The 26849-nt window shown below is 36.0% G+C and overlaps 1 protein-coding gene across 2 annotated transcripts; it reads right to left on the minus strand.

Moving 5' to 3' along the window:
• Nucleotides 1-968: 968 nt before the first annotated feature.
• Nucleotides 969-25200, minus strand: LOC148301836 (putative fatty acyl-CoA reductase CG5065). 2 transcript variants are annotated; one of them, XM_088272629.1, is made up of 14 exons: nt 24912-25200; nt 18114-18223; nt 15448-15578; nt 14430-14517; nt 13584-13656; nt 12358-12448; nt 11769-11914; nt 10197-10306; nt 9093-9176; nt 7321-7429; nt 5809-5986; nt 4809-4879; nt 2946-3203; nt 969-2231 (listed from the first exon to the last, which is right to left on the minus strand). In XM_088272629.1, the coding sequence occupies exons 2-14, from the start codon at nt 18187-18189 to the stop codon at nt 2120-2122; spliced, it is 1527 nt and encodes a 508-aa protein (XP_088128755.1). In that variant the 5' UTR covers nt 18190-18223; nt 24912-25200; the 3' UTR covers nt 969-2119. The 2 variants fall into 2 exon arrangements, with proteins under 2 accessions (XP_088128755.1, XP_088128756.1); XM_088272630.1 differs by having other exon boundaries at nt 1982-2231; nt 5809-5983; nt 24912-25049.
• Nucleotides 25201-26849: the final 1649 nt, after the last annotated feature.

The raw sequence follows: 26849 nt of genomic DNA on the forward strand, positions 1-26849 counted from the left end.
TTCCAATGGTGATATAAGGAAAGGGTGCAAGGCTGAGATGAGCACTATCCAGCAAACTAAGGAAGGCGGGTTGGGATGGTTTGGGAAGGATGAGAGTAGACTGGATGCAGTCGGGATGCCATCTCTCAGTGCGGCAAGACCATGTATGGTAGATGTTCCAATGGTGATATAAGGAAAGGGTGCAAGGCTGAGATGAGCACTATCCAGCAAACTAAGGAAGGCGGCTTGGGATGGTTTGGGAAGGATGAGAGTAGACTGGATGCAGTCGGGATGCCATCTCTCAGTGCGGCAAGACCATGTATGGTAGATGTTCCAATGGTGATATAAGGAAAGGGTGCAAGGCTGAGATGAGCACTATCCAGCAAACTAAGGAAGGCGGGTTGGGATGGTTTGGGAAGGATGAGAGTAGACTGGATGCAGTCGGGATGCCATCTCTCAGTGCGGCAAGACCATGTATGGTAGATGTTCCAATGGTGATATAAGGAAAGGGTGCAAGGCTGAGATGAGCACTATCCAGCAAACTAAGGAAGGCGGGTAGGGATGGTTTGGGAAGGATGAGAGTAGACTGGATGCAGTCGGGATGCCATCTCTCAGTGCGGCAAGACCATGTATGGTAGATGTTCCAATGGTGATATAAGGAAAGGGTGCAAGGCTGGGATGAGCACTATCCAGCAAACTAAGGAAGGTGTGTTGAGATTATTTGGCCGTGTGGAACTAATGAGTGAGGAAAGTATAGTAAAACAAATACATGAGGCAATAATAGTTGTAATAGCAGAGGAAGACCGAGGATAACTTGGCACGATCAAGTGTGTTAAATATTTCAGGTCAGGATTTGGAAAAATCAGCGGAAATGTATGAGGGGATGCATGAATGTGGAAGAGGTAAAGATTGTTAGCAAAGACAGAGTGGTATCGTGTTATATTCTCTCTGGCTCCCCCTGTGGAGAAACGGTATGATGGTTTGTTTATTTTATTTATTTATGTTTTTATTTATTTTAACAAGTACAGAAAAGAAAAAAGTACATTGGCGAGCTCTTTGCTAAAAAGCAATATCTTCCAACCAACCAAAAACAGACTAGTGATATTGGTCAAAACGTTTGATACCATATATAGCTGTTTGCAATCAGAGGGTAGATAGTACTTGGACATTTAAAAACATAAATTACAAAGTGATGATAATAAGGAAGGCAAAGGAAGAAGGGAGTTTAGGGAAAGAGGTAGAGGGAGGAGGTTTGATGGACAGTTAGGGTTTTAATGATAGATAGTAATGTCTCAGATGTTTCTTGAAAGTTATTAGAGAAGGTGCATTTGTTTACGCGGAGACGTAATTCCTTCCATAGTCTGGCCGCTTGGACAGAGAAGGAATTACTCCAGAATGATGTGTTATGGTGAGGAATGGATAGTGTTCATTCTTTATATATAAGTCACATATCAGCGCTCACTCCTTTCAAGAACGTCATAAATATAAAAACTTGATTTTTCAGGAGAACGTTTTTAAAGTTAAAAAATAAGATACAACGTATTAAAAATAAATATCAAGCTACTTAATGAACTTTTTACTGTGCAACATATCTTTTTAGGTAAAACCTGAAGGTTTTTTCCTCCATTTGAAAAATATTTAGTATGTTTAAAAAAATAATTAAACAATACCTTTTCTTCAAAATGCAAAAACAACACTTTCTGCCCTGTAGCGGGTAAATATTAAGTTAAAAATATGCCTCTTTTGCTGCGATATAGTACATTTTCTGGGCATTCCGAAAACATGCACAACTGAAAATTGACAATTTTGGGTTTATGACGTTGTTGAAAGGAGTGAGCGAAATATAATATTCCCGATGAGTAATTTCCATTACTCATTTTTGGATAAATTAAGGTTAACAAGACTGAAAACAAGAAAACACGGCAAAATGGAAAGTATAAAACAATAAAAGGTACAGTAAATAGGCATATGAAAAATATAAGATAAGAAGCATGTTTGAAGGGAACAAATGAGAAAATATAACTAATCAATTGCTGAAGAAACATTGCCCGTTTTTATTCAGAATTTGAATCCATTTAAAAGTGTGAAGCGCCCTTTTTGGAAGCCGAGAAGTCTTGAAACGAAATGGTTCTTGTGTATTTTATGCCATGTTGAAGTACTGCAGTGTGGCCGTGCAGAACTTGGAGTTGACGACCCACCAGATCATGAGGCTCCAGAATACCATCTTCACTACCTGATCCAAGACGGACATCCTAAAGCAAAGATAAAAAGTAAATTAGTTCTGAAAATGAGTTTTTCCAAAGGAAAGAGACAAAGTAAATTAGCTCTTCACACTATCTGCGGGAAGGGTAATTTTACCGTTTCACTCAACTGGTGGTGTTCGGCGGGAAGTGTAATTTTACCTTTTCACTAGACTCATCGTAAATTGCGTGTAAGTTATTTTTACGCATGACTTTTGCGGCATCTTTTGATCTCATATGGATGTATACAGTATGATTAAATGTTACCACTTCTTTTCAGAGATGTTTACCTCTATTATGAGCGCGAATCTGCCCGCAGATAGTGTGTTAAAACAAGATTTTCTAAAGGAAACGTTAAAAGTAAATTAGCTCTTAAAATGAGTTTTTCCAAATAAAAGATACAAAGTAAATTAGCTCTTAAAACAGATCAGGTATGTCAAATACTTGAAAGCGGCCGAGTCAGGAGTCGTAACAATCGCCAGGTATGTATGAGGAGATGCATGAACGTGGCGAAGAATGTTTGCAAAGACAGAGTGGTGTGGCGTTCGATTCTCTCTGCCTACCCCTGCGGACGCGGCGTGATGGTTAGTTAGTTAGTTTTATGTATACAGTATATGTATTTATGTGTCTCCACAAAGTTTTTTAAATATACTAATAAACTATATAGTTAACAAGTAAATGTTTAAAAAAAACTTATGTTGAGATGGCAGAATGCAATATCCCGACCTGTTGAAGTGTGCCTTGGCGGCGGGGATGGTGTCGTCCGGCTCGGCCAGCAGGTATCGGCGGGCGCCGAGCAGGCAGTTGCGGAAGAAGACGTACACGTCCTCCAGCTCCAGGAAGTAGCCGAAGGCGGGCGCGTCCTGCAGCGGTATGGCAGCGCGCAGCTCCACCAGGCGCTGGTTGTGGAAGGTCCACTGGTTCGTGATGTAGTACTGCAGGGCCAGGTTGGCGATGTAGATGCGGCGCTGCAGCCGCACCAGCCTGGGGAATATGTGTTATAACAAGGTAGCTCCTCAGGGCAGTACACAGTTAACCTTTTAACTGCCGGCAGGTACATGTATGGCGGTACCCAGCACGCCGCAATTTCACCACAAAAATTAAACCTTCTGAACATATAAACGTGTGATAATGTTTATTTATAATATAAATGAAGAGCGCGCCAGTCGTGCAGTCATTTATCCATTATCATTAAATTAATTGTTCATGGTGCAGGGCTGTCACAAAACTTGTCATAGAAAATATGAAAACTAAATTATACGTCAAAAGTTATTGTTTATGTTAGTTTAATATTAAAAGTATACACACACAAACACACTTTGATTTTAAAAAATTAAAAATTAAAAATCATCAGAATCGTCACTAAAATCACTGTCATCAGATTCGGCAGTGACGGCAACTCGGGGATTATTGGACAACCCTGAGCACCATCAGTTGTTTCGACGACAAAGCTCTCTTTAATTTACGTTTAAAGTGGTAAAAACAAATTCTGTTTCAAGTCTAAGTATGCAAAGATATTCTCAATAGATGTCACTATGCGTTGGATATATTTTTACATTTTAAATAATTGAATTTCTTTAGTAAAACCCCATTTGAAACGGCGCGTCTCAAGACATAATTTTTGTATGAGCGGCGCTCCGATCACAGAAAATTATGCGTCTTAAGACACTATTGGCAGTTAGGTGTAATTAGGTGTATTTTATGGATGCTGAAAATACATACGGATACCATGCTGATACCTTGTAGGCACACACAGCGTCCATAGGGTGATTTTGATGGACCGTGATAATATATTCGGATACCATGTTGACACAATGCAGGCACACACAGCGTCCATGGGGTGAATTTTACGGATGGTGAAATTCATACGGATACCATGTTGACACAATGCAGGCACACACAGCGTCCATAGGGTGATTTTGATGGACGGTGATAATACATTCGGATACAATGTTGACACAATGTAGGTATGGTGAAATTCATAGGGATACCATGTAAGCACACGCCTACATGGTATCCCTATGTTTTCATCCACGCATTTTCATCACTCATTACATTCAGATTATTAGTTTGCTGGATAACGCTTATCTAGGCCTTGAACGCTTTCCTTATATCACCATAGGAACATCTACTATACATGGTTTTGCCACACTGAGAGATGGCATTCCCACTGCATCCAGTCTACTCTCATCCTTCCCAAACCATCCCAACCCGCCTTCCTTAGTTTACTGGATAGTGCTCATCTCAGCCTTGCACCCTTTCCTTATATCACCATTGGAACATCTATCATACATGATGTGCCGCATTGAGAGATGGCATCCCGACTGCATCCAGTCTACTTTCATCCTTCATTTGCCAACTCCATCCTTCACTTCCGTACATTACAGTTGCTAAAGTACTTTTTTGTGTACTGCCTCTTCAGCTTTCGCTTTTAGGCTATATTTCTCTTCTAAATAACACCTTGGCTTCATCGATGACACAGTCAATGATCATAATGACACCTTAGCGACCCATGCGGTGCCCTTTGCACCATCTGGATGCGTATGGGGACGAGAGAGAGATGATGAGGTGTGTTTAGGTTGTACTTACATCGTTTTTTGTCCTCCAAACTTAAGCGCAAGGTCCAAAATGAACGCCGGCAGCAGATGGAATAAGATAACCTAAAAAATAAAAGATGTGGTTTTGAAATTAATATTCCTGAATGGGTTTTAAGTGGAACACAATCTCTTGGATGAAATCCATATCATAGTAATCTACATTACCCACTGAAATACCAACTATTATATGTACCCCTAGACCTAATAATAGCAATTATAACTAACTAACTAACTAACCATCACGGCGCTTCGCCGCAGGGCTAGGCAGAGAGAATAGAGCGCCACACCACTCTGTCCTTGCAAACATTCTTCGCCTCTTCCAAGTTCATGCATCTCCTCATACATACCCGCCGATTGTTACGACTCCTAACCTGACCACTCTCAAGTATTTGGCATACCTGATCGTGCCATGTTTTTCTCGGCCTTCCTCTGCTTCTTTTCCCGCTAACATTCGCCTCATAAATTTGTTTTACCGTTCTTTCCTCACTCATTCGTTCTACATGTCCAAACCATCTCGACACGCCTTTCTTAATTTTATCGATAATGCTTATCTCAGCTTTGCATTCCTTCCTTATTTCACTATTCGCACATCTATCATACATCGTTTTGTCGCACATTCTTCTGAGAGATCGCATTCCGACTGCATTCAGTCTACTTTCATCCTTCGTTTGCCAACTCCATGTTTCACTTCCATACATTAGAGTTGGAACCAGGACTCCGTTGTGCACTGCGAGCAGTGATTGTTATTGTATAGTAGCAATTATTGTTAGTATGTAAGGACGTTTTGTAAGTATTTTTAGTCAGTGTTTGATAATGCCCTAATAAGAGGAAACGCGTCACATTTTATCATATATATGTAAATAAAAGTAGAATTCAATCCGAAAAACCATGTTTTATTTGAAATATATTACCCAACAATTCAATATGGAATTCTACCAACTGTCTGCAGTTACAATAAAGAAACAAATTGAATTGAATTGAATAAGCCTCACCCTTATGAAGTGCTTGGCCCTGCTGCCGGTGATCCCGCCTCCCGGGACCCACAGGATGGAGTTGAGCGGGATGTCCCGGGTCAGCCTGAGGCCCATGTCGATGATCTCTTGCAAGGTGACGTCCTTGAGGTTGCTCGAGCAGCAGTTGTACACGGGAATGGGATCCGACGGAGAGCTCCTGGAAGGTAAACATCATGTATTCTTCAAATTTAAGTTGTTGGAAGATCCCAGCTGGAGCAGCAAATAAAGTTTGTGTGTTATTAATCTATGTGTCAGTGTTTTATAATTATATAATCCTATTTTCTAATTTTATAATATTACTCCTTCAGATTTTACTTTTCTTTTAGTTCAACTCTCTATTTGCTCTCATTTTATAATTATTATTTCATATTATTTCAGTCTTACCACTTTTATATTATCATTCAAAATATATAAAGCTGTATTATAAAAAGAATAAGCATACCCTGCCTACCTCAGAACAGGTATCTCCAAATACCTAGTGATATATATATATATATATATATATATATATATATATATATATATATATATATATATATATATATATATATATATATATATATATATATATATATATATATATATATATATATATATATATATATATATATATATATATATATATATATATATATATATTATTATATATTATTATATATTATATATTGTCCGCCTCCGTAGTGTAATGGTCAGCACGCTCGGCTACCGTTCTGGAGGTCCCGGGTTCGATTCCCAAGGGGGGTAAAATAAATATAAGTGATTTTTTCACTGTCATGTCTGGGCATTTACGGGGCTTACGACCGTCATAGGCTGGTTTAAGTGATCACTTTACACACGAGTAACATTCACCAATTCTACCCATTATTGACAACCACACTACTCAAATTCTTGGAAGTTCTATATATATGAACCAATTTAGAAACCTTGTTCATGAATCACTAGAACTTCACTAGAGACATCTATTGGTGAGATGTAAAGAAGCTTTTTACTAAGCAGAAACTCTTATATTAGTATGTGAGATCCGAATCCTGGATTATAATCACACACATGAGAAACGCCAGAAAATACCATTTTCATTTTTATTATTAAGCTTATAATTTGACCAGATAATTTATTTACAACATTTTGAGTGTGTCCAAATACTTGTGCACAAAATCTGGATTATCTCCAATTACAGGAGTTATTTTCATATTACTTTTTGATATCTCATCAAAAAGTAATATGAAAATAACTAAATAATAATATAAAAGTAATATGTGTGTAAAGTGATCACTTAAACCAGCCTATGACGGTCGTAAGCCCCATAAATGCCCAGACTTCCATATTCCTCTTCATCTTTGATGAGATATCAAAAAGTAATATGAAAATAACTCCTGTAATTGGAGATAATCCAGATTTTGTGAACAAGTATTTGGACACGCTCAAAATGTTGTAAGCTTAAAATATACCATTTTCGTCTCTGTTGAGACATGTAAGGATACAATACATTACTTGAGAGTCCCGTGCCTCCAGGCCGCCACTATCATGGCCTTGATGGCGATGTCCACCGGCATATAGTCCGCCTTGATGCCCGGGTCGGAGTACACGGAGCGCATGATCCCTGGAACATGGTAACAATGTATTGTGCAGCACTTGAAACTCGCTGGAAGTGGGTGCTGATGCTTCACGAGATCCTTAAAAACTCTCTGGTTCCCTCAGAAATCATTGACTCCCTCAGAAATGGCAGTGACTACCTTAGAAATGACATTAACTCAGAAATGATAGTGACTCCCTCAGAAATGATTGACTCCCTCAGAAATGGCAGTGACTACCTTAGAAATGACATAAACTCAGAAAAGATTGTGATTCTCTCAGAAATTATTGACTCTCTTTAAAAATGATAGTGATTCCCTCAGAAATGAGAGTGATTCCTTTAGAAATAATTATGACTCCCTCAGAAATGACAGTGATTACTTTAGAAATAATTGTGACTCCCTCAGAAATGACAGTGATTACTTTAGAAATAATTGTGACTCCTTCAGAAATGGCAGTGATTCCTTTAGAAATAATTGTGACTCCCTCAGAAATGACAGTGACTCCTACAGAAATGCCTGTGACTCCCTCAGAAATGACTGTGACTCCTTCAGAAATGCCAGTGACTCCCTCAGAAATGACTGATTCTCGCAAACAAATATGTGGACCAATATGTGGACCAGTGACTCCCTCAGAAATTACTGTGACTCCTTCAGAAATGCCAGTGACTCCCTCAGAAATGACTGTGATTCCTTCAGAAATGCCAGTGACTCCCTCATAAATGACTGTGACTCTTTCAGAAATGCCAGTGACTCCCTCAGAAATTACTGTGACTCCTTCAGAAATGCCAGTGACTCCCTCAGAAATGCCAGTGACTCCCTCAAAAATGGCAGTGACTCCCTCAGAAATGCCAGTGACTCCCTCAAAAATGGCAGTGACTCCCTCAGAAATGCCAGTGACTCCCTCAGAAATGACTGTGACTCCTTAAGAAATACCAGTGACTCCCTCAGAAATGCCAGTGACTTCCTCAGAAATGACTGATTCTCGCAAACAAATATGTGGACCAAAGGCAAAATTAAGGATGAGTAAATGATCAGTATTTAATACTTTGAAATTTTTAAAAAAGTTTGTATTTTTAATATCTTTTACTGTATTGAATTTAAATTATGTAACGAGGTATCAGGAAATGCTGGTTGACGGCTCCTTCCCCCCCCCCCCCCCCCGGACAACCACAGCTTAGTGGAAGGAGCCGTCAACCAGCATTTCCTGATACCTCGTTACATAATTTAAATTCATTTACAAAAAATACAAATCTATTTTAACTTTATATAAAATCGTGCTTTCAATACAAAAAACCTTTATAAAAAAATATTTAAAATATCATACAATACTTAAATTCACTAAAATTAAATTAATTCCTCATAAAATTATATCAAATCATGGTTATCAACTCCTGCCTTCTTTTATATATAACATACAAATTTGTAAAGCCTCTCACCAGTCTGATGATGTCGGTAACGACGAAACCCGGTCGCTGGTCAAATAAAAAAGTGGAAAAGCTAAAAATATTGGTTTTAATCTAATAATAAAAAATAAAAATTATATGTTTTTTATTTTTATGTAAGTATGTAAAGAGAACTCTACCGGCAAGACACATAAGGTGGCTTGGTTCAAAATTTTTAAAAAATATATTAATTATGTATGTGAATTTGCTAATGTATGTATATATGAAGGGGAAGCAGTATAATTACCCTTTCCGCTCGCCACCAGTAATCCCACAGGGCCGTTGAAATTCTCAATCCAGCCGGGGACTGGTTCACAAAGTGAAGACACCACTGGAAAAAGAATTAATATTAAAAATTTAGTTGTTTATATAAACATCTCAATACAGAATGGGCAGAGCAGCAAAGGGATGGATTGACAGCTGGGAACCAACATCGCAGGAGGCTTAACCCTCTTAAAAACAGGTCAACAAGGCAGAAAAAGAAGAAAAAAAAAGAAATTAATAAAAATATATTGTCAGGATCTTGGTCCACTCCGTTTTTCTCTATGCTGCTGAAACATGGACCATAAAAGCAGCAGAAAGGAGAAAAAATGTGGTGTTGGAGGCGCATGCTCCTAATTCCATGGACAGCTAGACGCACCAATGAGTCCATTCTCCAGGAACTAACTACGCTTGGATGGCTTGACTCTGGCCAGTGTCTGTACCCGACGGATTCTCCAGTTCTTTGGACACGTTGCGCGTGGCAACGAGGATAGCCTATGAACGACTGGTTGTGATCGGTAGCCTGGAGGGGAAGAGAGGGAGAGGAAGATCCCCACATGATGGACCGATGAAGAAAAGGTGGTTGGAGCGTTACGTGCAGCGCAGTCAATGGATAACTGGAGAAGAGTCATTGCTTCCACAAGGATCACAAACCCTCAGCAATGAGGAATAAAACGGAGAAAAAGAAAAAAATATATCGCTCACTCCTTTCAAGAACGTCATATATCAAAAAACTTGATTTTTCAGGAGAACATTTTTAAAGTAAAATATAATACAATGCATTAAAAATAAATATCAAGCCACTTACTGAACTTTTTACTGTGCAACAGATCTTTTTAGGTAAAACCTGAAGGTTTTTTCTGCATTTCAAAAATATTTAGCATATTTAAAAAAATAATAAAACAATACCTTTTCTTCAAAATGCAAAAACAACACTTTCTGCCCTGTAGCGGGTAAATATTAAGTTAAAAATATGCCACTTTTGCTGGGATATAGTACATTTTCTGGGCATTCCGAAAACATGCATAACTGAAAATTGACGATTTTTGAATTATGACGTTGTTGAAAGGAGTGAGCGATATACACATACCAATGGAAGGTCTAAAGATGACAGTTGGAATGTCTCCCCGGAGATCGTTGATAACGTGTTCGGCAAGGCTCTTGCTGAACGTATATGTGTTGGGAAGACCTCCAATGTATCTGCATACAGAATGAACAAGAGTAAAACTATTAATATACTTATTAATTTATTACTACTACTACTACTACCATCACGCCGTTTCTCCGCAGGGGTAGGCAGAGAAGATGGAACGCCACACTCTTCTGTCCTGACATACACTCCTCGCCTCCTTCACATCCATACATCTAGTCATACATGCCCTCCGATTACGCAGACTTTTGACACTGCCAGATTTTAGGTTCTGATTGATCTGATCGTGCCAAGTCTTTTTCGGTCGTCCACGTTCTGTTTTCCCTCTCACATTCGCCATATATTTTCTTAGTCATTCTCTCGCTATCCATTTGCTCCACATGTCCATACCACCGCAAAGAGCTCTTTCTAATCTTTTCAATTATTCCTCGTTCAGCCTTACATTCCTTTCTTATATCGTCGTTTTTAATTCTGTCATACAATGATTTTCCACCATTCGTCTGAGGGAGCGCATTTTAACAGCATTCACTCTGCTTTCATCCTTCCTTTGCCAGTTCCATGTTTCGCTTCCATACATTAGTGTCGGTACTAGCACGCCGTTGTGAACCGCTAGCTTGGCTTCCATGGACATATTCTTATTCCCAATCACTCTGTTAAAAGCACCATTTATTCTATTCCCTGCATTCACTCTTCTCTCAATATCCTTATCCACTTTTCCATCCCTTGTGAACATGCTTCCTAGATATAAAAATTCTTGCACCTGTTCTGTTTATTTATTTATTTAAACATATTACATCTAAACGCTTATTTTTCAAGACTGATTAAAACTGGGTATTTATCAGTCTTGATAAAGAAGCGGTTAGCTTGGAAACCGGTAAACATTATAATTAAGTTTTAATAAAATATTTATAGTGATTTTAAAACATAGTTATGTTTTAATTATATATCTTCTTCTTCAAACCCTCATCTGCACCCAATGGTGCATAGGGCACAGCATCATATAAACGCAGTGTTATCTTGATCATGACCACATGAAGGAAAGGTGGTCAACCCTTCGCTTCAGGTACCAGTCCAGGGTAATATTGAATAAATATTAGAGTAAAAAAATCACTTTTATTTATATAACCCCCTCCTGGGAATCGAACCCGGGACCTCCAGTACGGTAGCTGAGCATACTGACCAATAATTACACTACGGAGGCTGATAAAATTAAATATAACATATATTTATTTATTTATTTAAACTTCATGTACGGAAAAGAAATAAGCGGGCTAATTGCTAAAAAGAAATATCTTCCAACCAACCATAAACTTTTGATACTATATATAGCTGTTTGCAATCAGAGGGTAGATAATACTTGAACATTAAAAAAAATAAAGATTATAAGTTGATGAAGGAAGGCAAAGGAAAAAGAAAGTTTAGGGAAGTAGGTAGAGGGAGGAGGTTTGATGGACAGTTTGGAATCTAACGATAGATTTGGGATGAGTCCATTATCTATGGAATTGGTCTCACTTGGCCGTGAGGATCCGCAGAGTGTGGTCGTCGATGGTCTCCGCGATGTCTATGGTCTTGGCCCAGTCCGCGTGCGGCGGGTACAGCTTCTCTTCCACAGGATTCTTGTCCGTGTTGCAGTAAGTCGTGGACACATGCAGTAGTACCTGGAACGAGGCATATTGAGGCTTATCAACTAACGAACCATCACATTTGACATACTTGATGTACAACATTTTGAGTGTGGCGTAATACTTGTTCACAAATCTGGATTATCTCCAATTACAGGAGTTATTTATCTTATTTTTTATAATCCTAGCTTCTATACTATACATTTAATGATACTAGAATTTTATATAAACAATTGAGAGGAAATGTAGTTTCTGATTGATTTAATACTATATCTGCAGGTAGGCAAAAAGGATGGAACGCGACACTTGACTGTCCTGAGTGCTGACATTGATCAGCAAGTCACTTTCCTTGCACGCACTATACAACCTTGTCACCAGCGCCTGGAAGTCTTTAACTAGGTCACATTTTGCTGCGGCTTAGTCTAATTGAATGTAAAAGAAAGAAAACAGTAAGCTGAGGTATGAATGTCTAAACTTACATGTAGGTTTTTCATTTCCCTGGCTAGAAGCATTAGTTCTCTGGAGCCCCTTGTATTCATCAGAACAGCATCTTTAAGGGGATCGTCAAATCTTGAAAAAGACAAATTTTACCATTAAATTCAACACAATTCAAAGATTTTCATTGGCATCTCAACATAAATGAAGAAGAATTTATAAGTCTGTAATTTTCAGTGATTACGACCTGTCATTGGCTGAATTATATGCCTAATCGCATGAGCACTACTGGTTTCACACAATCAAATTTACCAATCTCTCTGATTCAGTTTTAACATCCAGTACCTACTTTTTGTATACAGATATATATAAATGTACAGCATACAAAGTGATCACTTGAACCAGCCAATGACAAATCGTATACCTTGTAAGTACTTAGTCTTCCAAATTCCCATTCCGATAGACTTCTTCATCTATTCGCCTTATTTTGAGTGTGTTTAAATTTTGTTCACAATTCTGTATTCGCTCCACTTAGAAGTTAATTAAAAACCAGAATTCGTGATGAAAAAATTATGCACACATTTGTCATTTTCAGGCGTCTCTTAGTATGTTAAATAATTCGGGAAGAATGTTACATACATTTCATGAAGGTCTCTGCAAATGAAAACTTACTTATTTTGACCATAGATGGTGCCGAAGAAGTAGCATGTTCAAGATGTTTTCAATTGAAGCATAAATATAACTTCCTTTATGAATCTGAATGCTGGACAATGTAAAACACATACTCTAGGCAACTAGAAACTGCTGAAATGCGAATGCTTAGATAGTCAGCTGGAGTGTCTTTTAAAGACAAAATACAGAGTTTACGCATTCGTGGAAGCCTGGCTGTAACAGGCATCAATAGTAAGGTAGAGGAAAGGCAATTGAAGATGGTATGGGCACATAGAACGCAGAGAACCTGATCATATTGTGAACCAGGCAATCCCCATTGATCTTCCTCAAAAAGCATCTAGAGAAAGACTAAAGAATTCATGGATGCTGCAGAAAGATAACATGATTGGAAGGCATGGCCTAGGTGACGTTGTCCATGACAGAAGGACCTACAGCCTGAAGAAGAGGAGAGCTGACTACAACAGTCTGCAAAGACGAAAAGTTGGGATGGAGCCAGGAAGAAGACGATATATGTATTTCACTGTTAGGCTGCAAAGCAAGGGGTTTCAGGTTTGACTATCGTTTGGGTCACCACACTGAGCTATGCGTTCATACTAACCGCACGCTTGCTGCCGAATGGAAAATGATGTTGACTGCGTTTACGAGTGTGTCTTTGTCCTCTGGAGAGAGACCTGGAAGAAAATCAAACATGTATATATATAAGCCAAATATCTGTCTTTCTAAACAGTCTTCAACTCTTCCACATTCATGCATCTCCTCATCCATACCCGCCGATTATTCCGACTCCTGACCTAACCACTCCTAAGTATTTGACATACCTGATCATGCCAAATTTTCCCCTTTCTTCCTCTACTCCTATTTCCAACAACATTTGCCTCATAAATTTGTTTTACAGTTCTTTCCTTACTTATTTGTTCCACATGTCCAAACCATCTCAACACAGCTTTCTAAGTTTGCTGAATAATGCTCATCTCAGCCTTCCACCCTTTCCTGATATCACCATTGGAACATCTACCATACATGGTCTTGCTGCACTGAGAGATAGCATTCCGACTGCATTCAATCTACTATCACCCTTCTTCTGCCAACTCCATGCTTCACTTCCATACATAAGACACTCCATTGTGTACTACCGGTTCATCTTACGCTGATAGCCTTTTATTTGCCATAACCGATTTCAGTGCATCATTTACTCTGTTTTCAGCATTCATTCACTCACTCATATTATTTAGATTCTCGTTCTCAGCTTAGACATATCGCTCACTCCTTTCAACTACGTCATATTTAAAAATATTTAAAGATCTGTTGCACAGTAAAAAGTTCAATAAGTGGCTTGATATTTATTTTTAATACATTTTATTATATTTTTAAACTTTAAAAACGGTCTCCTGATAACTCAAGTGAAAGGAGTGAGCGATATGGCTTTTGTAAGGGGTAGACTTACCTAGTCCGACTTGGGTGACATCTCCGTTAATGCACCTGATTTTTTCAAAGAAAATTCCAGGTTTCTGTGTTCGTAGCCGTTCGAATAACTGAAGAGAAAAAATGCATTCTAGACACAGAGTAAAAAAAACACAAAACATATTTACTTATACACACTTCTCTTCTCTTCCTTAATACAGGTAGATGACTTCTTATATTTGGCAAGTACGTTTTCTATTGATGGAAAGATCGATAACGATATAGAAAGGAGAGTGAGTGCTGGGAACAGAGTGAATGGTGGACAGGAATAAGTTATGAAAACAAGGATGAGAGTGGACTGGATGCAGCCGGGATGCCATCTCTCAGTGCGGCAAGACCATGTATGGTAGGTGTTCCAATGGTGATATAAGGAAAGGGTGCAAGGCTGAGATGAGCACTATCCAGGAAACTAAGGAAGGCGGGTTGGGATGGTTTGGGAAGGATGAGAGTAGACTGGATGCAGTCGGGATGCCATCTCTCAGTGCGGCAAGACCATGTATGGTAGATGTTCCAATGGTGATATAAGGAAAGGGTGCAAGGCTGAGATGAGCACTATCCAGCAAACTAAGGAAGGCTGGGATGGTTTGGGAAGGATGAGAGTAGACTGGATGCAGTCGGGATGCCATCTCTCAGTGCGGCAAGACCATGTATGGTAGATGTTTCACAAGGGTCACAAACCTTAGTAATGAGGAATAAGACAGAATAATAAATATTGTACTGTGCGTTACGCGTTTGTACCACATGTATTTAGCCTATCGCGTGACATTGAAAGAGGCGTAGCTCGGCTCTACGGCGCTCTATCCAAATTGAGAAAGCTCACCCTGCCAATACATACATATGTGTCAACCTCAGTAGTGTAATAGTCAGTACCCTTGGCTACCGTACTGGAGGTCTCAGCTTCGATTCTCAGAGGGGAATCCCCAAAGGATAACAGGTGGAGAGTCATTGCTTCCACAAGTGTACAACCCTCAGTAATGAAGATTAGAAGAAGAAGTTCTTACCATAGATTTCTCCAATTCTCTCAATCTCTGCTCGCCATCTTTTCCTTTCTTGGGTCGAAGCAGCAGGAATATCCTTTCCAGACCAGAACACGACCAAAGGAGTTTTTCAATCAGAACTTTTCCCATGAACCCTGAAACGGGATTTAATTCAACGATTTACCATCAGCTCAAAATATCGATCACTTCTTTCAACAACGTCATATATAAAAAATCATCCATTTTCAGTTGTGCATGTTTTCGGATTGCCCAGAAAATGTACTATATCCCAGCAAAAGCGGCATATTTTTAACTTAATATTTACCCGCTACAGGGCAGAAAGTGTTGTTTTGGCATTTTGAAGAAAAGGAATTGTTTAATTATTTTTTTAAATATACTTAATATTTTCCAAATGGAGAAAAAACAAACAAATGATTTAATACAGGATTGGTCACGTTTTACACAAGAAAGCACCTCCCAGCATAGCATGCTAATCACAATTAGCACACTTTATGGCAACGCACAGAATTGAAGATAATCAAACATACGGCCATGAACACGATGTAAGCCCTATAGTAGCATTCAGTTTCTTCTGAAGCATCCGTATAGTCTTCTAGTGACTTACTAGTAACACAATGTAATCTCAAGTGACTTTCTAGAAACACGAAGTAAGATCTATAGGAGCATTCAATTCCCTCTCATACATCCGTATAGTCTTCTAGTAACTTACTACAAACACGATGTAATCTCAAGTGACTTACTAGAAACATGACGTAAGATCCATAGGATCAAGTTCCTTCTGAAGCATCCATATAGTCTTCTAGTGACTTACTACGAACACGATGTAATCTCAAGTGACTTACTAGAAAAACGACGTAAGATCTATAGGAGCATTCAATTCCTTCTCATGCATCCGTAAAGTCTTCTAGTAACTTACTAGGAACACAGTGTAATCTCAAGTGACTTTCTAGGAACATGACTTAAGATATATAGGAGCACTCAGTTCCTTCTGAAGCATCCGTATAGTCTTCTAGTGACTTACTAGTAACACAATGTAATCTCAAGTGACTTTCTAGGAATATGACGTAAGATCTACTCATAGGACCACTCAATTCCTTCTGAAGCATCCGTATAGTCTTCAATTTACTTACTAGAAACACGATGTAAGCTCAACTGACTTTCTAGGAACATAACTTAAGATATATAGGAGCACGCAGTTCCTTCTGAAGCATCCGTATAGTCTTCTAGCGACTTTCTAGCAACACAATGTAACCCCTATAGAAGCATTCAGTGCCTTCTAGAGCGTCCATGTAACCTGATGACAGTAACTCTTATGAAACTAGCTATTAAAATACATTTTTCGATTAATTTATTAAATTATTTAATTATATATATAATATAAAACCCTTATCCGCACCCCAACGGTGCATAGGGCACTGTGTCATATAAACGCAGTGTTATCTTGATCGTTTTACACGTGAAGGAAAGGTGATCAGCCCTCCGCTTCAGGTACCAGTCCATGGTAATATTGAATAAATATTACAGTGAAAAAATCACTAATATTTATTTTACCCCCCTTGGGAATCGAACCCGGGACCTCCAGAACGGTAGCCGAGCGTGCTGACCATTACACTACGGAGGCGGACATTAAATTATTTAATTATAATAAATGTATACTTTCAAAAGCATTGGCTAACATGTGAAGCCGCGCAATGGGAGAGAACATGGCATAGTTTGCATTATGTGCAAATACTGCGAATACAGATTTTTGCCTAGTACCTCTTGGACGCACGCTAAACTTTATTTGATTTAGGAGATCAGGGCTGTTAAGAATTATATATAACAGGACCAAATCAGTAAATCAGTAATTACCCTTCTATCACTAAGATTTATTAATTTTAGCTGCTTCATTATGCAATTATAATCTAACTCATATTATTTTTTGACATCTCATCAAAGATGAAGAAGAATATGTAAGTCTGGGCATTTACGGGGCTGACGACCGTCATAGGGTGGTTTGAGTGATCACTTTACACACGTGTAACATTCACCAATTCTACCCATTATTGACAACCACACTACTCAAATTCTTGGAAGTTCTATATATATGAACCAATTTAGAAACCTTGTTCTTGAATCACTAGAACTTCACTAGAGACATCTATTGGTGAGATGCAAAGAAGCTTTTTACTAAGCTGAAACTCTTATATTAGTATGTGAGGTCCAAATCCTGGATTTCAATCACACACTTGAGAAACGCCAGAAAATACCATTTTCATTTTTATTATTTAAGCTTATAATTTGACCAGATAATTTATTTACAACATTTTGAGTGTGTCCAAATACTTGTTCAAAATCGTAAATGCCCAGACTTCCATATTCTTCTTCATCTTTGATGAGATGTCAAAAAATAATATGAAAATAACTCCTGTAATTGGAGATAAGCCAGATTTTGTGAACAAGTATTTGGACACACTCAAAATGTTGTAAATAATCTAACTCAACAATGGGTATATTTAGTTGTAAAATGAATGTATCTAAGGAAGTGTTGTACTCTCTGTACGCTGTCAGCATGTATAGCAGGATGAGGAGACCAGACTGTGGAGCCGTATTCCTACTGACTTCTAATTAAGGCGACATACAGGGACTTCAATGTATCAATTTAAAAATATATTAGATTGCATCCTTACCCGTTCCTCCTGTTATGAAGATGGACTTTCCCTCGAAGAAATCTGGAATGCTTGTGACTCCGCATTCGTTCGCCATCTTGTTTTCTCAAATTTCAAGTTGTTAAAGTATTCTGCAAAAAAAAAACAAATTAAAAAAATCATTTGGTACATTAAAAGCATATTATTTTGTGACATCTCATCAAAGATGAAGAAGAGTATGGAAGAGTATGGAAGAGTATGAGCATTTACGGGGCTGACGACCGTCATAGGCTGGTTTAAGTGTTCACTTAACACACGTGTAACATTCTACCCACTGACAACCACACTGTTTTGAATATTGAAAGCATTAACTTTGTGGATCATATTATATATATTATATACATATATATATATATATATATATATATATATATATATATATATATATATATATATATATATATATATATATATATATATATATATATATATATATATATATATATATATATATATATATATATATATATATATATATATATATATATATATATATATATATATATATATATATATATATATATATATATATATATATATATATATATATATATATATATATATATATATATATATATATATATATATATATATATATATTATTTTGAGAAATAAAAAGACTTTGTTGCTGAAACTAGTTGGTTGTTAGTAAAAATGTGAGTGGATCAAAAAACAAAGTCTTTTTATTCCTCAAAATATGACAACCACACTTCTCAAATTCTATATATATGAACCAATTTCGAAACATTGTTCTTGTATTACTAGAACTTCACCAGAGACATCTATTGGTGAGATGAAAATAAGCTTTTTATTGAGCAGAAACTCTTTAATTAGTATGTGAGGTCCGAATCCTGGATTATAATCACACACATGAGAAACGCCAGAAAATACCATTTTCTTTTTTATCATTTAAGCTTATAATTTGACCAGATAATTTATTTACAACATTTTGAATGTACCCAATACTCTTTCATATTCTTCTTCATCTTTGTTGAGATGTCAAAAAAAATATGAAAAATACTCCTATAATTGGAGGTAATACAGATTTGTGAACAAGTATTTGGACACATTTAAAATGTTGTATTAAAAGCATTGTTAACTTTGTGTTATGATAATATAACACTCTCCATATCATTCATCGTTCATTTTGTGTAATACCACTTTAGAAAACACATAATAATAATAATAATAACACCCTTATCCGCACCCCAATGATGCATAGGGCACTGCGTCATATAAACGCAGTGTTATCTTGATCGTTTACACATGAAGGAAAGGTGATCAGCCCTCCGCTTCAGGTACCAGTCCAGGGAAATATTGAATAAATATTAGAGTGAAAAAATTACCTTATATTTATTTGACCCCCCTTGGGAATCGAACCCGGGACCTCCAGAACGGTAGCCGAGCGTGCTGACCATTACACTACGGAGGCGGATTTAAATATATCCCCATTGTAAATCGTTTTTCTTCCTCATCTCTTTCAAAATTTAGCTTTATATAAATGTCAAACCGTTACAATTTGACTTTGTCTACATTTGACCTGATTATGGAATGATTATTCCGAAACCGGCAGTCACGAAGTTGTGTTTTTTAATGTGGTTTTATTCAATATTAATAAGTTAATATATTTCCGCTGTTACTACATAATTATCAATACGTTTTTTGAATCCCTTAGACCTTAGACTAAAGCATGTCTAGATAGCAACCACTATTACGGTTTCAACGTATGGGGTCCATACAAACCATAATATGACTGTAACAGCAAAACTTGACGTGATACAAGCTTGTCACCATATACACTTTGAATAAGAACGATTAACGTCCAAATCAGTCGTCAAAATTTCATTTTTAACTAATGTTTTACTTAGTTAATACCACTATTTCTTAAAATCTACTGTGACACGTGTTTCGATCCATTCCGCATCATTTTAAAACACCGTATGATGCGAAATGCATCGAAACACGTCGCTCACGTTCAAGAACGTCATAAATAAAAAAAACTTGATTTTTCAGGAGAACGTTTTTAAAGTTTAAAAATATAATACAATGTATTAAAAATAAAATCGAGCCACTTATTGAACTTTTTACTGTGCAACAGATCTTTTTAGGTAAAACCTGAAGGTTTTTTCTGCATTTGAAAAATATTTAGTATGTTTAAAAAAATAATTAAACAATACCTTTTCTTCAAAATGCAAAAACAACACTTTCTGCCCTGTAGCGGGTAAATATTAAGTTAAAAATATGCCCCTTTTTCTGGGATATAGTACATTTTATGGGCATTCCGAAAACATGTACAACTTAAAATTTACGATTTTTGATTTATGACGTTCTTGAAAGGAGTGAGCGACGTGTCACAGTAGATTTTAAGAAGTAGTGGTGATTACAAAGTAAAAAATTTATTGAAAATGGATAGATTTTACCACAAAGTGACTGCCGAATCAATTAATGAAATCGAAATTTCAGTTACGAAATCATTGTTGGCCAGTGAATTCTCTCTTAAAAACAGGCCACTCGACCTACACTAAGAAGTAGACAAAGATGAAGAATAAGTGGTTCGGGATGTAGTAGAAATTGTGTTGTTCAAATGCAGTGCCCTATGCATCATTCAGGTATAAACAGAGGTCAAAGCAGCGACACTGTTTGGAGTTTGTACTGAAAATAAATCAGAAAATACCTACGCTCAAAATTGAATCGAGGTCATATCCAATGAACTCTTTGTAGTGGAATAATTAAACGACTTGCTTTAAAATAGGGTGACTACTTAAATATGTCAATTGGGACGTTATTGCTTTAAGAAATATAGGAAGTAGTGCCCTATGCACCATCGGAGTCAGGCAGGGACAAAGAAGTAACGAATGAGTGATAATAAAGACTACATAGAACTTCACTAGAGACATCTATTGGTGAGATGGAAAGAAGTTTTTTATTGAGCAGAAACTCTTATAAAGCTTATAATTTGACCAGATAATTTATTTACATTTTGAGTGTGTCCAAATACTTGTTCACAAAATCTGGATTAAATACGAATTCTGGATTATAATCACATTCATGAGAAACGCCAGAAAATATCATTTTATTAATTTAGCTTCTTTTCATCTCGCCAATAGATGTCTCTAGTGAAGTTTTAGTGATTCAAGAACTATGTTTCATTATTGGTCAGTAAAGACAGCTTGAGGAATTCGACAGTGGTTTCAATGCAAGGCTGAGATGAGCACTATCCAGCAAACTAAGGAAGGTGTGTTGAGATGGTTTGGGCGTGTGAATTGAGTGACCAAAGAAAGAACAGTACTAAAATGTAATTATTTGGATATGTAGGCAGTGGAAGACCGGAGAAAACATAACATTATCAAGAATTTCAAATATTTATGTATATATATATATATATATATATATACACAACATTTTGAGTGTGTCTAAATACTTGTTCACAAAATCTGGATTATCTCCAATTACAGGAGTTCTTTTCATATTATTTTTCGACATCTCATCAACAAAGATGAAGAAGAATATGGAAGTCTGGGCATTTACGGGGCTGACGACCTCACACACTAATATAAGAGTTTCTGCTTAGTAAAAAGCTTCTTTACATCTCACCAATAGATGTCTCTAGTGAAGTTCTAGTGATTCAAGAACAAGGTTTCTAAATTGGTTCATATATAAAGAACTTCCAAGAATTTGAGTAGTGTGGTTGTCAATAATGGGTAGAGTTGGTGAATGTTACACGTGTGTCAAGTGATTAAACCAGCCTATGACGGTCGTCAGCCCCGTAAAAGCCCAGACTTCCATATTCTTCTTCATCTTTGATGCGATGTCAAAATAGAATTTATATATATATATATATATATATATATATATATATATATATATATATATATATATATATATATATATATATATATATGTGTGTGTGTGTGTAAGGAATAATTATATTACCAATAAATATCAACAATCAAAATAATATGTGTAAATCCCTCTCCAAGCACAAGAGCTCAGTCTCTTTATTGGAGAGAGCTGCGTTATTAATTTCAAAATTTTAAAATTAGAAATGTCTAAAAAATACATTTAAAATGTGAAGAAAAAACTGTTGTCACCATATTAAATAAAAACAAAATTAAATAAAATGTATGAAATTACAAGTATTTTGGACACACTCACGGAGCTGTGATTGTATTGGAATGTAGGTGCGTTATGCAGTAGCGACATACCTTTAATAAATGCACATTGCACCGACCTAGTCTGGAGGTTGGTCGCTTGCTGCTAAACTGGTTTCATAACGCAATCGCTGTGGTCATGAAAAGGCAGTAAAACTTCAGAATTGCGTCATAGTCGCTCGCGAATATGGCCACCCTACATACAACTAACTATCAATTCAATAATCCATACAAAATATTTTTAATGTGCCCAAATATCTGTTCGCAAATCTCGTTTTTCTCCACGTAGAAGGTATATATCGCTCACTCCTTTCAAGAACGTCATAAATTAAAAATCGTCAATTTTCAGTCTTGCATGTTTTTAGAATGCCCAGAAAATGTACTATATCCCAACAAAAGAGGCATATTTTTTACTTAATATTTACCCGCTACAGGGCAGAAAGTGCTGTTTTTGCATTTTAAAGAAAATGTATTGTTTTATTATTTTTTTAAACAGACTAAATATTTTTCAAATGGAGAAAAAACCTTCAGGTTTTACCTGAAAATATCTGTTGCACAGTAAAAAGTTCAGTTAGTGGCTTGATAATTATTTTTAATACATTTTATTACATTTTTAAAAACTTTAAAAACGTTCCCCTGAAAAATCAAGTATTTTGATTTATGACGTTCTTGAAAGTCGCTTTCATTTTTCTGTCGCTGTCCTAGTCGCTTTCATTTTTCGCCCTAAGGGCGTTTCTCCACTACCCGGAATTTCACCGTCCGGCAGTCCGGTTTTGAAAAATGAAAGCGACTACGACAGTTTAGCGTGATGGAATTTACGCGCAACGTGTTCACGCACCGATCAAGAGCTCCGATCCGAAGAAAGACGGACAAAAGCACGAGCCAATCCAAGCCAATCATCCGTTTTATATGCTAACTGACGTGCCGGACGGTGAAATTCCGTATAGTGCACAAACACCCTAAGTGGAGAAACCAAAATGTGTAAACAAGTATGGAATAAAGAGTCCCTCTCCAAGCACAAGAGCCCAGTCTTTTTTAAAGAAGTTCAGCGCAATTATTGTAAAATTATAATATTATTTTATATATATATATATATATATATATATATATATATATATATATATCCGTATCTGCACTTCAATGGTGCATAGGGCACTGCATCATATAAATGCAGTGTTATCTTCATCGTTAACACGTGAAGGAAAGGTGATCAGCCCTCTGTTTCAGGTACCAGTCCAGGGTAATATTGAATAAATATTAGAGTGAAAAAAGCGCTTACATAAATATACACAAACTTCGTTTTCAACACTAAGTTTTATATTTTAACTACTAGTTTCGAAAGCTACATATGCTTCCATTGTACGGGTTTGAATATAAACTATATTTATATAACTTTTGAATATACGAAAATAGTTTATATTTAAACCCAACATGGAAGCATCTGTAGCTTCCGAAACTAGTAGCCAAAATAAGTACTCAAGTGGCAAATAAACCAAGTGTTTTTATTTATAACTTAATAATGTCATCCACTATTGCACACAAATGACTCCAGGCACGGTAAGTAACACAACAAAAGTATTGTAAAATGTGCCCCAGGCACATTGAGTAACAGCCAGTAATGACACATTATCGCTAATTGGATTTCTAAATATGTAAATAATATATCTCATATTTCTTTAATGGATCCCATTATTGACAACCACACTGCTCAAATTCTTGGAAGTTCTATATATGTGAACCAATTTCGAAACATTGTTCTTGAATCACTAGAACTTCACTAGAGACATCTATTGGTGAGATGAAAAGAAGCTTTTTATTGAGCAGAAACTATTTTTCCCCCATAATTTTTAATCTCTCCAATAGATGTCTCTAGTGAAGTTCTAGTGATTCAAGAACAATGTTTCAAAATTTGTTCATATATATAGAACTACCAAGAATTTGAGTAGTGTGGTTGTCAATCATGGGTAGAATTGGTGAATGTTACACGTGTGTAAAGTGATCAATTACACCAGCCTATGACGGTTGTCAGCCCCGTAAAAGCCCAGACTTCCATATTCTTCTTCATCTTTGATGAGATGTCAAAAAATAATATGAAAATAACTCCTGTAATTGGAGATAATCCAGATTTTGTGAACAAGTATTCAGACACACTCAAAATGTTGTATGTAAATAATATATCTGATATTTCTTTAATAGATCCCATTATTGACAACCACACTAATCAGATTCTTGGAAGTTCTATGTATGTGAACCAATTTCGAAACATTGTTCTTGAATCACTAGAACTTCACTAGAGACATCTATTGGTGAGATTAAAATAATGAGGGAAAAATAGTTTCTGCTTAATAAAAAGCTTCTTTTCATCTCAATAATAGATGTCTCTAGTGAAGTTCTAGTGATTCAAGAACAATGTTTCAAAATGTGTTCATAAATATAGAACTTCCAAGAATTTGAGTAGTGTGGTTGTCAAAAATGGGTAGAATTGGTGAATGTTACACGTGTGTAAAGTGACCACTTACACCAGCCTATGACGGTCGTCAGACGTCCCCGTAAATGCCCAGACTTCCATATTCTTCTTCATCTTTGATGAGATGTCAAAAAATAAAAAATAAATTTAAAAAATACTTACCTATGGATGAATCTTTCGAAAAACAAAATAAAAAATATACCCGTATATATAGACAACAACACTTTTTTTTCAAATTTACTAACGACAAAAGCATTTAATTTAAAATTTCGAGATTTTTCAATGTCTGTTGTCAAAACGTGCTAACTCCGCGAGCGATGAACCAAAACTGAGGCGACTCCGGGCCGGTGGATCCAAATATCGTATCACAAGCGAGCCATGTCGTAAATTTATTCAAAAATATGTACCGCGACGAAGTGGACATTGCTTCGTTTGTAAATGATGATAAAAACAGCACAATAGCGGTGTGTTTACGCAGGGCTTCGATGCAAAGCGATACATGTCAAAAAATGACGTGTTTATACATCGATCACTCCTTTCAACAACGTCATAAATCAAAAAAACTTTATATTTCAGGATATTTTTAAAGTTTAAAAATATAATAATATGTACTAAAAATATATATCAAGCCACTTATTGAACTTTTTGCTGTATAACAGATAGTTTTAGGTAAAACCTGAAGGTTTTTCCTCCATTTGAAAAATGTTAAGTATATTTAAAATAATTATAACCTTTTCTTCAAAATGCAGAAACAACACTTTCTGCCCTGTAGCGGGTAAATATTAAGTTAAAAATATGGCCCTTTTGCTGGGATATACCATGGCCCATTTTCTGGGCATTCCGAAAACATGCACAACTGAAAATGCAATCTAAGTAATTTTACTTCGCATCGATATTTGACTTTGACTTGTCTTGCTACCATCCTGTGATAATAAAGTAATATCGCTCCATAAAAAAACATTGATAATGCTATAAATACATACATATATATATATATATATATATATATATATATATATATATATATATATATATATATATATATATATATATATATATATATATATATATATATATATATATATATATATATATATATATATATATATATATATATATATATATATATATATATATATATATATATATATATATATATATATATATATATATATATATATATATATATATATATATATATATATATATATATATATATATATATATATATATATATATATATATTACTAACTAACTAACCATCTCGCCGCTTGCCGCAGGGGAAGGCAGAGAGGATAGAACGCCACACCACTCTGTCTTTGCAAACATTCCTCGCCTCTTCCACGTTCATGCATCTCCTCATACACACCCGCAGATTGTTTCGACTCCTAAACTGACTGCTTTCAAGTATTTGGCATACCTGATCGTGCCAAGTTTTTCTCGGTCTTCCTCTGCACATTTTTCCAATTACATTCGCCTCATAAATTTTTTGTACCGTTCTTTCCTCACTCATTCGTTCCACATGTCCAAACCATCTCAACACACCTTTCTTAATTTTATCCGATAGTGCTTATCTCAGCTTTGCATTCCTTCGTTATTTCACTATTCGAACATCTATGATACATCGTTTTGTCGCACATTCTTCTGAGAGATCGCATTTTGACTGCATTCAGTCTACTTTCATCCGTATATATATATATATATATATATATATATATATATATATATATATATATATATATATATATATATATATATATATATATATATATATATATATATATATATATATATATATATATATATATATATATATATATATATATATATATATATATATATATATATATATATATATATATATATATACACACATTCATTTCGACTGCATTCTGCATGTATATACAGTGATTAGCATATAATAATACACACACATTTCCCATATTGCATTCGTTTAAAAAGCGTACGTTTAGTCGACACATTTTACATATAACATATCTTTTAGCCGTTTTTTCGGCGTTCTATCCTCTCTGCCTACTCTCTGCGTGATTGATGAAAACAATAATGAAGCTATTTGTGACGGCCATGAAGAAAATGCAT

This window comes from Brachycentrus maculatus, unplaced genomic scaffold, assembly GCF_059751285.1.
Source record: "Brachycentrus maculatus isolate JH-2025_06_01 unplaced genomic scaffold, ASM5975128v1 h1tg000513l, whole genome shotgun sequence".
Classification (NCBI taxonomy): domain Eukaryota; kingdom Metazoa; phylum Arthropoda; class Insecta; order Trichoptera; family Brachycentridae; genus Brachycentrus; species Brachycentrus maculatus.

Coding starts and splice junctions, on each gene's coding strand:
- LOC148301836 (XM_088272629.1), bottom strand. CDS start 18,189: ATGGCGAACGAATGCGGAGTCACAAGCATTCCAGATTTCTTCGAGGGA. Junction 14,518..15,447: donor GAGAATTGGAGAAATCTATG/GTAAGAACTTCT, acceptor TTTTCTCTTCAG/TTATTCGAACGGCTACGAAC. Junction 3,204..4,808: donor TTTGGAGGACAAAAAACGAT/GTAAGTACAACC, acceptor CATATTCCCCAG/GCTGGTGCGGCTGCAGCGCC.